Genomic DNA, 11,991 nt, shown 5'->3' on the forward strand with positions numbered 1-11,991 from the left:
TATCGATACTTGATTCATCCCTGTGGGAAACTGTCTTTTCGCCAACCTCATCCTGCCCCCATGTGCACCAAACAAACAAGTTATGGCATGTTATGGAGGGCCACATCACAGAGTCCGCCAGTGTCCAGCATTCCTCGGTCACTCGAGGCTAAGGGCCTTGTTCAAAGTGGCGAAGGTCTGTCAGCCACGCGATTCAAACTGAGGACCGACTCATATACGCACCACCTCAGTGATGCAATGACTTTCAGAGGCACTTACTAAACATGCGGCAGATCTCCAAAAGCTAATCAAAAACGACTGCTGTTCTGTAGCCTTGTTCAGACTGCAATTTTAATGTCACGTTTTATTTTCCAAATATACCATACTGAAATTCAATTTCAGAAACACCATGATGACCCCATCGTTAAATGAAAACATTTTATTAGCTAATGGTTTCATAGCACGTAGCTCTAACAATACCTCGGAAACTGTTTACAAAACATGGATCACTCACCCTCACTTTTCCAACAAATGAGACTAACCGTCATTAGTATTGGTAATTATAGAAATTCAATATAAGTTTAATGACCGACATAATGTTGTTCAACGCACACTTTTAAGGTCCGTTTGCAGCAAATGCGTGTACATTTTTTAAGTAACGACAAGAAAACAATGCATCTAAAAATATTTACATCTAATGCGAAAATGGATAGCTGTGTTTCATTATACACAGGGAAAATTTAATTGCATGAAATAGAAACAGACCCATCACATTGTGATAGAACTAGAATAAACAGGCATAACTAGGAAATGCTGACACAAAATAACCACAGTTTGACAAATATGACGACAAATATAATGAACACACTTCATTACATTGTTTATAGAATTAAAAAAAAATCCATGTCTATCCTAGAACATATCAAACATGTAAATAACAAAAAAACACAAAATTTACGTATGTGTGGCTGATGAGTTACTTCTGTACACGGTGGCATTTTTTCCCAACAGCTTTCACATCCTATTAAGTTGTTTGATGACTCTGTTGGCTGTAAACTCACCCCTCACACCATCAATCACCAGTATTGATCAAGGTAATAAATGTTAAATACCTTTGGTAACATATCGGACAACGACGGAGATCAGAATAAGGAAGTTTGCAAAGACCCCAGAAAAACAACTCTGAAATGCGGAGATAAATATTTTTTGACAGAATGTTAAAATAAAGACTCTTGGGTCTGATATGGAACACATGGACTATAGCAGGTAAGATGGCGATAAAAACTACTTCCCAGACATCAAGCGTTAGGGGACATCAGAAGTCAGAAGGCGGCGAAGCCCCTATTATATGGACGACACTTGGAGAAGAAAGAGCGCTTTCCCCGAGACCCTCTGAAGCCGTGTGTGTGGAATTTCAACAGTCTGCGGCAAAAAGAAAACTAGCGGGGAGTCTGAGGCCAGAGCTGCCAGCGTCTCCTTCCTCCGCGGGTCCCTTTCATCAGCCGGCGTTTCCAGAGACCGAGAAACAATCGACTGCCCCTCAGTGATATAAAAGAGCAAATAATTAACAACTGCCCTCCAATGTCAGTCTTCTCTATTTGGAACGCACTCAAAAGTTCCAACTCAAGCCCTCTTACTTGCACGCCAGTCATCCATAGAGTTTTTTTTTTTTTTGGGGGGGGTGGGAACACTACCCATTCTGTAGGCATGGGGGGGGTATCTGTAAATAAAGACTCGGTTTTGGAGTTCATCGTAACGGCAGGGGGGGCTCCGAAGATTTAGCTACTTGAGCAGGACCGCTTCAGCCGTTGGGTTCCTCTTTGCAGATGCAGGTACATTCCTCATGGTGCTCCAAGTGCACGTCGGTCAGGGACTTCTGGAAACCCTTGCCCCCACCTCGGTGCCTCAGCTGAAGAACCTATTATGGGGAAAAACAACGAGAGACCATCTGGACCTCCATTTTGCCATACCCTAAATCCCGGTATGTAAGAATGTCCACAAAGGACACCCTACCTCATGGTACTTCTTGGTGACCCTGGTGGGCACGCACTGGCAGTCGCGGCAGCCGTACGAGCAGCATGCGCAGTTCCCACCGCACCGCTTGACCAGGAGGCAGCTGGGCCAGAAGATGGTGTCGGTTCGCCGCAGCTCTTCGCGGAGAGACACAGAGAAGTTGCGCGGCGTGCAGCTGTACAGTCTCACCTCCTCCTTCAACACGTTCAGGTCCACTGCGCCTGGAGGAGTGACCCGGCAACACCAGGCGACACACATGAAGCATATGGTGATTACACGTGTTCCAGCTGACTTTTCAACGTCCAAGAACTCATTGAACTCATTGTGTAGGAGATCATGTTTCAACTTTTGAGCCTATGAGCAAACAATACCTGTTAAAAGTTTTGAGTACACTTGCTGGAAACTAGCAAGTATACATACAAAACAAAATAAAGTTCATGAAAACTGAACACTGTCTCTAAGTCTTGGATTCTTCAAAATGGCCACCATTTGCCTTGATAACAGCTTCACAATGAGGTTTTCAGGTAGGTCACAGTTAAATATCAGCAGGAACTCATCCAAGATGTTTTCCCGGCAATTCCCAGATGTGTGGGGTGCTTGCAGGTTGCTTTGCTTTGACTCTTCAGTCCAGTTAGTCCCTTACAAGTTCCATGAGATTTTGAGGTCTGGGCACTGGGCAGAGCTTTGAGTTGTCCTTCACTTTCCTTCTCCAGATTGCTCTTGAACTAATTTGAGGTGCGTTTTGTGTCTTAATCTTACTGAAAAATGACAAACTGCCCACTCAGCCATAATCCCGATGGAATGTTATGGATTTGAAGCATGTTATGATACCTAAGCCGTTTAAGATTTCCATGGATTTGGTAAAGATCACCAGCTCTCACCAGCAAAGCAACCCCCAACATTGCTTCTATCATGCTTGATAGAGAGAACCACACATGCAGAATCCATGCTCTCACTACCTCCATATCATACAAACACATGCCTATTGAACCCAAGTATTTCAAATTAGTCTATAAGACTGACTTCTGTTCCTGTTAGTAGACAAGTATACAAGAGTTTAGAGCACAAATAATTACTATTTCAAGCAGGTGTGCTCTACCTTTTGACTGCTTCTGTATATTTATTTCAAATCTTTGCATACCTTGAAATTTGGTATCAGGTGCTTATCCCAAAAAGGGTTGCAGGTACAGGTTGCCCAATAAAGAGAAGACCAGAGCAGAGAGAGAATGCAATGGCGTCATGGACTGTTTGCTGGGATTTAGATAAATTAAAACATTGTTCCCGCTGGGACAGCATTGTTGCCCAACATGTTGGAAGGCTCGCCAACTAGGTTCTGCCTTTGTGGTGATCAGGTGGTCGAGTCCCCGAGACCTGAAGTACGGCTGTGTATTTGCGATTGGCCAACGATGGCCTGGTATTCCCAGAATATGCTCTGGGTCAAAGTGACAAACTCAATGTTTCTCAACCCAGTCGTCGGGGACCCCTGGACAGTCTGCTCAGCTTCTAACATGTGTAACCAGGTATCCAGTGTTCAAGATTGGTTGGGAGCTGGACAGTCTAGGGGTCCCTGAAGACTAGGTTGGGAAACACTGCCCTAACCGGATTAATACATGAATATTTGTAGGGATTTTAGCAGTAAAAAAGATGGCTGAGGCAGGGAATGATGATTGCAGTTGTTTTTCCAAAGTGAAAACAATAGGTAAAGCAAAGGAGACAAATGAACAGAATTACCTCTGGCTTTCCTGTGATGAAAGAATGACTTGCCCAGCACGGGCCATGCTGGCTTGTAGAGATCCTCCATGTGGAGCTGCCATTGATCCGGCTCCAGGTATTTCATGACCTCCTCCACTGTGCTGAGGCCAGACACAGCTTCAGTCAACACCTCTAGGCTCTGCAGAGAAGGGGCCGACACCGCTGGGGCCGCCGGCTCCGGAACTTTCTGGATTCAAGACAGGAGGGAGTATTTATTTTTTAATGATGTCCCGACACAGTGGGGAGTAGGAATGGTGGCTCAGTGAACAGGGCTGTTGCCCGACACCTCCAGCAATGCATGTTCTCCCGATGCGTTCTCCTGGTACTCCGGTTTCCTCCTAAAGTCCGAAACCATACTTTAGGTCAATGTTCCTCAAACCGGTTCTTGGGGACCCTCAGAAGGTCCAGGTTTTTTCTCCCTCCCTCGAGCAAAGATTGGACTGTCTGGCAGGGAGCTGGGAGGGAGCAAAAATTTTGACCGTGTGGGGGTCCCCATGGACTGGACTGGGAAACACTGCTTTAAGTGAAATGGTATTGTTACATTGCCTGTAGCATACATGCATCCTGCAGTTGACTAGAATGTGCTGCCCTGCCTTGTGCCCTGGACTGATTGGAATAGGGTCCACCCCCCCCTCCACTTCCCAGTACAAAGTGGATAGGATTTATAACCTTGACTCACCTTGTTTTGGTATTATTAAACGTCCTGTTACCAAAACTAATTTCTTTTGCTTGCAGAGAGAGGAGTCATAGTAGAAGACTAAATATGTTTCATGTTTACCCCTGAGGACACTGCTGGTTGGTATGCTGTGATACTTAAAAAGATCAGGATATAATGTTATGTCTTCATCACAGACTGGACTAATTAGTGCATATTAAGTTTATTCTTGTCTCAGTTTAAAGCCAAAATATTAAGCATACTTTGCCCTTTAAATATTATTCTACGCGCATCAAACACAGGACAAATGTGTCTTGTCTTGGCAACTCTGATACTCAACGCTGCAGCTTTGTAAATGCCAAGAGCACTGTGCTTTTTAAATGGGGGGGATGTTCGGTGGGCGGGGCTGTCCCATGCACCAGCCAATCACAGCACTCGGGGCCAGCATGGTAAGGTGCCCACTGACAATGAGCAGGACTGCCCTGGCATTCTGGCTGCTCGCTGTCCCAGTTCATGACTTCATGATCTTAAACGCTTCAAAGAATGACCACAGTAAGGGTCTGTCCTAAATATACACTAGCAAACTCAGACATGACTGTCCATACCACAACTTTCATAAGTGCTGAGAAATGATAACTAACATTTAGGGTTCCTGCAAGACTTTTAAATTGTTACATTTTCAGAGTGTAATCTGTACTAAAAACCATTTTGCTTGCTGCACAAGAGTAATATGAAAGAATTTTTTAAAAACCCAATACAATAAGGGCAAGCTGAACAGCAATATCCATTTAAGTTTAATATTCACCTTCGATTAAAAATATAAATTTGGAGAAAAGGCTTCAATGTTTTATATATTTAATATGTTTCTGAAGAAAATCACAACTTATTGGATAGGAGCAGGATTTTTATTTTTTTTTATTCAGCTACTGTATCTGAGCTGGTTTCTATGACTGTGTCGCCCTGCAGTTTGGGTGAGCAGATTACAGACTATAGCTGTAGCTGTAGTCAGAACCTGTCAGACCCAAATCCTTACAGGCGGCCTGCTGTGTAGATCCCCAATCCAGCTGAGCATTAATTAGCAAATTAACCTTTTTGCACCCTGCAAGGCAAAAATGCTGTTGACTGGACACCACGGCTGGGTCCGATTCAAGAGCCCTGAGTTCCCACACAGTTGGAAATGTGAATCTATGATATATTGCACACTGCTCTCCACTGTATTATCATATCATTAGCATGTTTTTGAATACCAGTAAATAGTGGTGGGAGGCTGGAACTATTGTGTGCTGTCAATCACTGCATGATAACCAATAGGTGATCAGCAGTGCGTGTTAATCATGCCTACCACCAGCCTGGAAACCTCATTCCTCTAAGTGTTCCTGGTAATAGGTCTGAAGTACAAACACAATTAATCAACTATCCACAAAACAACAGTTATAAAAATATCCCTATAATGATACAAAACATCAATGAGTGAGTTAATGTACTGTAACACTGTATTTTAGCATATTTAACACATATTTCACATTTTGACCATTTTTCCTTGCTTTATTTAATTCTTCAGTTATTACATTTCTAAGCAGAGCTCCTACTTTTGGCAATAATGCATTTATATAATATTTAAAGCAAGTCCACTCTGAATCTGATTATCGAGCTATTATTTTACCCTGTGAACGTCCCATCTGGACAGAAGACTGGTGTGTCATATAATAACACATATACAGCTATGTATTAAAGTCATTATTAAATTATTATTAAAAAAATAATGAAGTTTCTGCAGAATTCTGCAAATATCTGGAGACCAGAAACAAAAGACCTCTTCTTTGTAGTTTTTTTTGTGCCAAATTAAAGGGATATTTCATTTTTTTTCTATGGGCTTGTAGCTCTGGCATACCTCACAAAGCAGCACAAGCAGAATACTGTATTATACACTTTTTTGACATTAATAAAAAACAACGAAGGCCATTGTATTCCGATGGCCTGAGCAAAAGATGTTTGAGAGTGAGGCTTCGACAGGGGGAAAGGACTGCTTAGTAAGGATGAAGGTCAGGAATCCATAAACAAACAAACAAAAATAAATAAAACAAACAACCATTTGAAAGATACTTGCGCTTGGTTGGACAGACCATAATACGGAAGAAGTGTGTGAGACTCTACAGCCATGTCAATGAAGCCTCCTTTCATCGCGCTCTAAACATTGTTTCACTGTTAAACCTATTAAGCATCCATAAGTCCAAAAAAATAAAAGCTATTCGTCCCTTTGGTTTTGATCGTTAACTTTGACTGGAAAGTTTAAGCGAGCGGGTTTTTTTTGTTTTCGCTGCAATAAAACCTGCTGTTTTGGTAACTGAAACACTGTGTCAGCTTTACGGTGAAACATCGTGACGATGAGTTTGATGCGGGGGACACCTCTGTTGTAGTGCCTTTTTACGAATTGAAGGTTGGACGCGTTGAGGCGGCCGACTTTGGAGGGGAGGGTTACGCTATGGAAGAGAGACTTATGCATTATTTACGGATCGGGCTACGAATGAACATGTGACTTAACGGTGAAGTGGTTCATTCATCGATGTCAATGCGCCGATTCGGAGACCCGGTCCTGCTTTTGGCACATGCTTCAATGGCTTCCCCCGGCCACACTGCTTCAGCAGAAATGACAAGCTATCAGGCTTTCCTCTGCCTGGGATCCAATCCGATCCAAGTTTCTCCACTTTGCTGTGGTAAGTGTTGGATAACAAGGACCTTTAGTACTGGGAAACTGTGAAACAAGGCTTCTTTGAGCCTGGGGGGAGGGGAGTGTCATTGCAGACCAACGTGTGAGAGACAATTTCACTCCGGTCAATCTGTCTTCTGTTCTTCTTGTTTTAACAACCTTCTTGCCCCGGCGCCGGATGCCTCCAGAATCTCTTCCGAAAAAAATTATGTCGGGGAGGGGGGGGGGGGGTTTATTGCCCTTTTATGTTTCCCTCGTGGAAGCGGCGAGGAGGAATCGCCGCCTTTTTTCCAGCGCGGCCCCCGCAAGCTGGGAGTTTCAGTAGCTCTGGGCTTGGGGGGGGGGGGGGGGGTCCCGCAGTTGAGGCATGCGCGCGGGATGCCATCACCCGGCACCCAGACCTGATAGCAATGACAGACCGGCACCCTGCAATTAATTACATTGGCTGCCTATCTGCGTCAAAACGGGGCTCGATTATTACTGCCTGCCTCACCTGTACTGGCTCTCTGAGGACCATTTATCCAGCAAGTGCTGAAAAAACACAGCCTGTGGCCAAAGCGGATTATAAAACTTTATCCTTAGCTCGAATATGATAATTAAAATTCATCGTTTAATACTAGATTTATTCAAAAGAATCAATCAAAATAGTTATGTTTACGTACAACCATTAAGGACAGTGTTGGCAAACAAGCCCTAAAAATGACGCTTTTAAAGGAATATTAAAACGGAGAAATATCCACAACCTAAAAATGTCTTGCTCTCCAGCATGGTAAAATATAATGACTCAGGATAAATATTTTCCGCATGCAGGATAAAACAAGGATCTTGTAAATATCTGATAAGGAGCTTTTGAATGGTGTTTTGTGAATTACACATACACTGAGGGATGCGCTCAGGAGCAGTGAGAAACTGAATGAACTGTCTGGTCCCTAGATGGCCTGTCATGTTATAAAATAAACAGCACAGTTCGTAAAGCATGAAGCCAAAGCCACTGTTGCATTGTCCAAAAGCCCTGCGGCAGGCATGTCCGGCGGACAAAAAGTATGTTTAACCAGAGCTTTTTTCGTTACATTATAACACCACAGCTATCACAGAAGTTAGCTACCCACACGCACAACGCAGCAAATACAATGGGTATTTTCCTTGATTATGAAAGATCAACGTTTCGCTAACGAGCTCTGACGACTGCTGTGGCCCACGACAGGCACCCCCACGGTCATATTTTTTATTCGCAAATGACACACATCCCACCACGGGAGTTTTTTTTTAAAAAAAAAAGCCTTCAGGCGCTTTTAGGCTAAACTTTGTGTGTCAGTGTGGAGGCAAATGATTGGTTTTCTATATATCCTCCTCCTCATGTGGTACAAAAATAACACAAAGGCAGACTGGGTGTCCTCGTGACTCCACATCACTTTCACGAGGACACATCTCCTCTCAGAATAATAAATGTCCAGATTGCACTGTCCGAAAGGACGCCAATCCCAGTTCCTATTTATAGATAAGTTTAACACAAAAGATAAGTGTAGATACATAGGACCTGTAAAAGATAAACATTGTTCTTTTTAGGATAGGTGTTTAAAATGGCCACCTTCCATTAAATAGGATGCATTTCTGAATAGCGTGTTTCACTGGAGGTTTTTAAACATTTAATAATATAATACGCGAGAAACTACCAGCGTGAGTGCTTCCAACGCTAATATTATGATTACTTGGGTGATGTGTATCTGTTTAGGTCTTGGGGGAAAAAAAAGCACACATTTGAAAACGTTTTAGAGCAAATTTTAAATGGCATCCCTCAAATCCGTGGCTGAGTTTAGAAGTAAAACCATACATTAGCCCAGTAGCTCCGTGACGGGAGACCAGGCAGGACACGCCCTGGCTTTGTCATCCAGTTACAGCCTGGTGTAGACATGTTGCCCCGGGGAGGGCAGACAGTTTAACAGCAGACATCTGAGTCTGATCTCAGCCCAAGAAAAAGAAGGGAAAAGCAAGGGTCAATGTTGTAGCTCTTGTAGGACTGAATGTGCCGCTTTGCTTGTGATAAAAAAAATTTTGGTAGTATATGGACCTACAAGGGGGTCTTGTTTTCTTGAAAATGATTGCAATTATTTTATATAAAGGTAGTAATGAACTGTCACAGGGGTGGTATGGTAGTACAGTATTTAGCACCGTCGTCTCACACTTCTAGGGTCAGGGTTCTAGTTTCATATATAAAGTCTGCATGTCCTCCCCCTTTTTCACGAGGCTTCTCCAGTCCAAAGACAAGTTAAGGTGACACAAACTTCTTTCCAATGAATCCTACACCTGAGCTAGACTTTAATGTTACAAGCATATTTAACTAAAAATTCAATAATGTGCGAAATAAAGACTGCTACTTTTCTGGCAACAGATTACGCTAAAAGGAACCATCCAATGACCAAATGTAAAGACGACATAAAATTTAATATCCGTCTTTAAATCTGTTCTGTCAGTTCACGGACTTCATTCTTTAACACTTCAACTATATATGGTAACACAGTTCCTCCCCCCATTTTAGCTTCTAATCCTGTTTCCCATAATTCCCTGGGGCTATAGAAAGGTCAAGAGTGCTTTCAATAATGGGAAGTGTTAACTGGAAATCGTATGGTACTGGGAACTACTGGATGTGCTCCACAAACCAGGATCAAATACAGAGGGGCACTCTTCTTTTTTTTTAAGAATATAAAAATTCTCAGTTACTTACTGGAGCTTTTTATATCCTGAGGTAATTTTTAGTGATTCAAGTGACAGTGATACTTTTAACAGGACAAAAGTTTCTGCCAACTAAAAAAAAAAAAATTATATATTTAAGCAATAAACTTTGCCTACAGGCTGTTAAGGATAAAAGGACCATCTGATAGATATCAAAATTGCAGTAATAAATGTAAGTTGCACCATTGTTCCACTGTAACAATAAGGCGCATTTAGAGTTTAGACTTGCAGGGACACTATGCAAATACCCCCACGGAGGTGCCTTGAAAATCCCCATCCTACCGCAAACAGGAAATATCCCCTCAGGATTGCATTTGATGAGTGACGCTACAATGCACCGCGGGACAGTTATCAGGACGTGTACCAAAGGAGATGACGAGATTTGGCTAATGTAACCGGCAGAAATTGGAACGGGGCGGTGATGGGGAAACAATTCAGCGAACACAAAAGAAGGAGGGAATCGCATTGCATTGGCACAAGCCTTGGGTTTGGCCCAGTGGGTACAAAGGTGGCGTTTTGAACTGGAAACATTGGGGGCAGGATTGCAGGTGTCTTAAATTTTTTTGCAGATATTTTTTTCTAAGTGACGTCCAATCGAGAAAGCAGGATCAGACGGGAATTGGGAACTAAGGGCGTTGCTCAGGGGGCTACTGGTGAACTCACTCTGCTGACTCTAGGATTTGAACCAGCAACCTTCTGATTTCATGCACAACCTACTAAGCCTCACGCTTCGGCTGTATTGTTATAATTCATCTTCCATCCATCCATCCATCCATCCATCAATCCATCCATCCAGGGTCTGGTTAGTTGGTTGTTTTATTGGTCTAACTTGAAGGTGAATAGATGGTAGACATTTTACAAAAAGACCGTTCATCTGCAGCTGGGCAAGTCATGCGAAATGGTCTATCAATCCGAGGTTGCTGTTCTGTATTGATAACTTATATGGTTTAACTTCCTTATTAAATATGCACTAAATCTGGCAGTCAGACCAAACGGAATGCATTTCCATATTTATGAGAGCATTATGTTGGTGAAAGACTGATTAGCAAGCAATAAACAGTGTGGAGCAATTGAGTTTCCCCTTAATGGAATAATAAAATAGTTAACGAATATCAATTTTTAGCAGGACAGAAAAAAAAATTGCACGGAAAAAAAATCCTCACTCTGAGAACCAGCCAATTAAAAGGCACATGACAGATATTTCAGTCAAGAAACCCATAAATCTGAATCCAAAAAAGTAAGGCTAGCTGATATCTTCTTGTTTAGGTGGACGAGGGGTAGATGGTCACATCGCAGAGCCCCTATCTGTTTGCAATTAATTGATTTAAAGGGAAATCTTGCCAGTAAAACACTGCAGGATAATTGCAAACTGACAGTGAGTAATTCCTGGGAAAGTATTTATTAAAGTTATCTCATGGCTTTTGGAGAGTGTCAGCAGTTATGCATCATGTTTCTGCATGTGTGGTCTGGGGAGGGGAGGGGTCCAGGGTGGTCCGGGGGGGGGGGGCAGTGCACAATGCAGCAGCCTCTAAGGGGCCCAGCCTGTCTGCAAAGCCCAGCACCAGCCGAATCTCCCTAATCCCCCATTTGTGTCCAAACAGAGGTATGAATCAGGGCACTAATTCATCCGCAGTCTAATACTCAGCTCACATTGTTTGTGGGGCTCTTCTGTTGGACTTGTAAGACTTCTAGGATTTGGCATGACTACTAACAAAACATATCCACAGCACTACATACATTCCCTGAACACTGATGCAGAAGAAGCAGAAAAAGTAAGAAAAGAAAGAAAAAAAAAACGTTATTGCTTGTGGAAAATAAGATATGGCACTCAATGAGCGGGACGTGTGGGTTATGACGGTATTGTTTTTGCAATCCCTTGTAATCTTGGCTTTTGTAGAGAGGAAGCGTACAGTATTTTGATCAAACTCATTTAAGGGGATGGATTCTGAGTGTTTAGCCTGTGGTTTTCTGAGCAGGAGCTGTTTGGACACCTTATAGGTGGCCGTATGTAACTCAAACTGTCTGTGTGTGTCTGTGTGTGAATCACGGTTTCTAAGCAGTATGTGTGCATTACGACTTACTGAAATAATACTCTGTTTACACACACACCTGCTGTATCGCTCCATAACAAAACAATACACGATTATTTTATAAA

At 42.7% G+C, this 11,991-nt stretch overlaps 1 protein-coding gene across 3 annotated transcripts in view; it reads right to left on the minus strand.

The window, feature by feature from the left end:
* Nucleotides 1-312: 312 nt before the first annotated feature.
* LOC111837344 (platelet-derived growth factor C-like) overlaps nucleotides 313-11,991 on the minus strand; it is a 33,724-nt gene continuing 22,045 nt past the window's right edge. For 2 of the 3 annotated variants that reach the window (XM_023799338.2, XM_023799340.2), the window contains exons 4-7: nucleotides 3,724-3,931; nucleotides 3,134-3,154; nucleotides 1,993-2,213; nucleotides 313-1,897 (exon numbers count right to left, since the gene is read on the minus strand). In XM_023799338.2, the coding sequence (XP_023655106.1) occupies nucleotides 1,781-1,897; nucleotides 1,993-2,213; nucleotides 3,134-3,154; nucleotides 3,724-3,931 (567 nt within the window). In that variant the 3' untranslated portion in view covers nucleotides 313-1,780. The remainder of the gene's footprint in view (nucleotides 1,898-1,992; nucleotides 2,214-3,133; nucleotides 3,155-3,723; nucleotides 3,932-11,991) is intronic. The other variant, XM_023799339.2, reaches the window with a different exon arrangement.

The sequence above is a fragment of the Paramormyrops kingsleyae genome, chromosome 25 (genome assembly GCF_048594095.1).
Source record: "Paramormyrops kingsleyae isolate MSU_618 chromosome 25, PKINGS_0.4, whole genome shotgun sequence".
Taxonomy (NCBI): domain Eukaryota; kingdom Metazoa; phylum Chordata; class Actinopteri; order Osteoglossiformes; family Mormyridae; genus Paramormyrops; species Paramormyrops kingsleyae.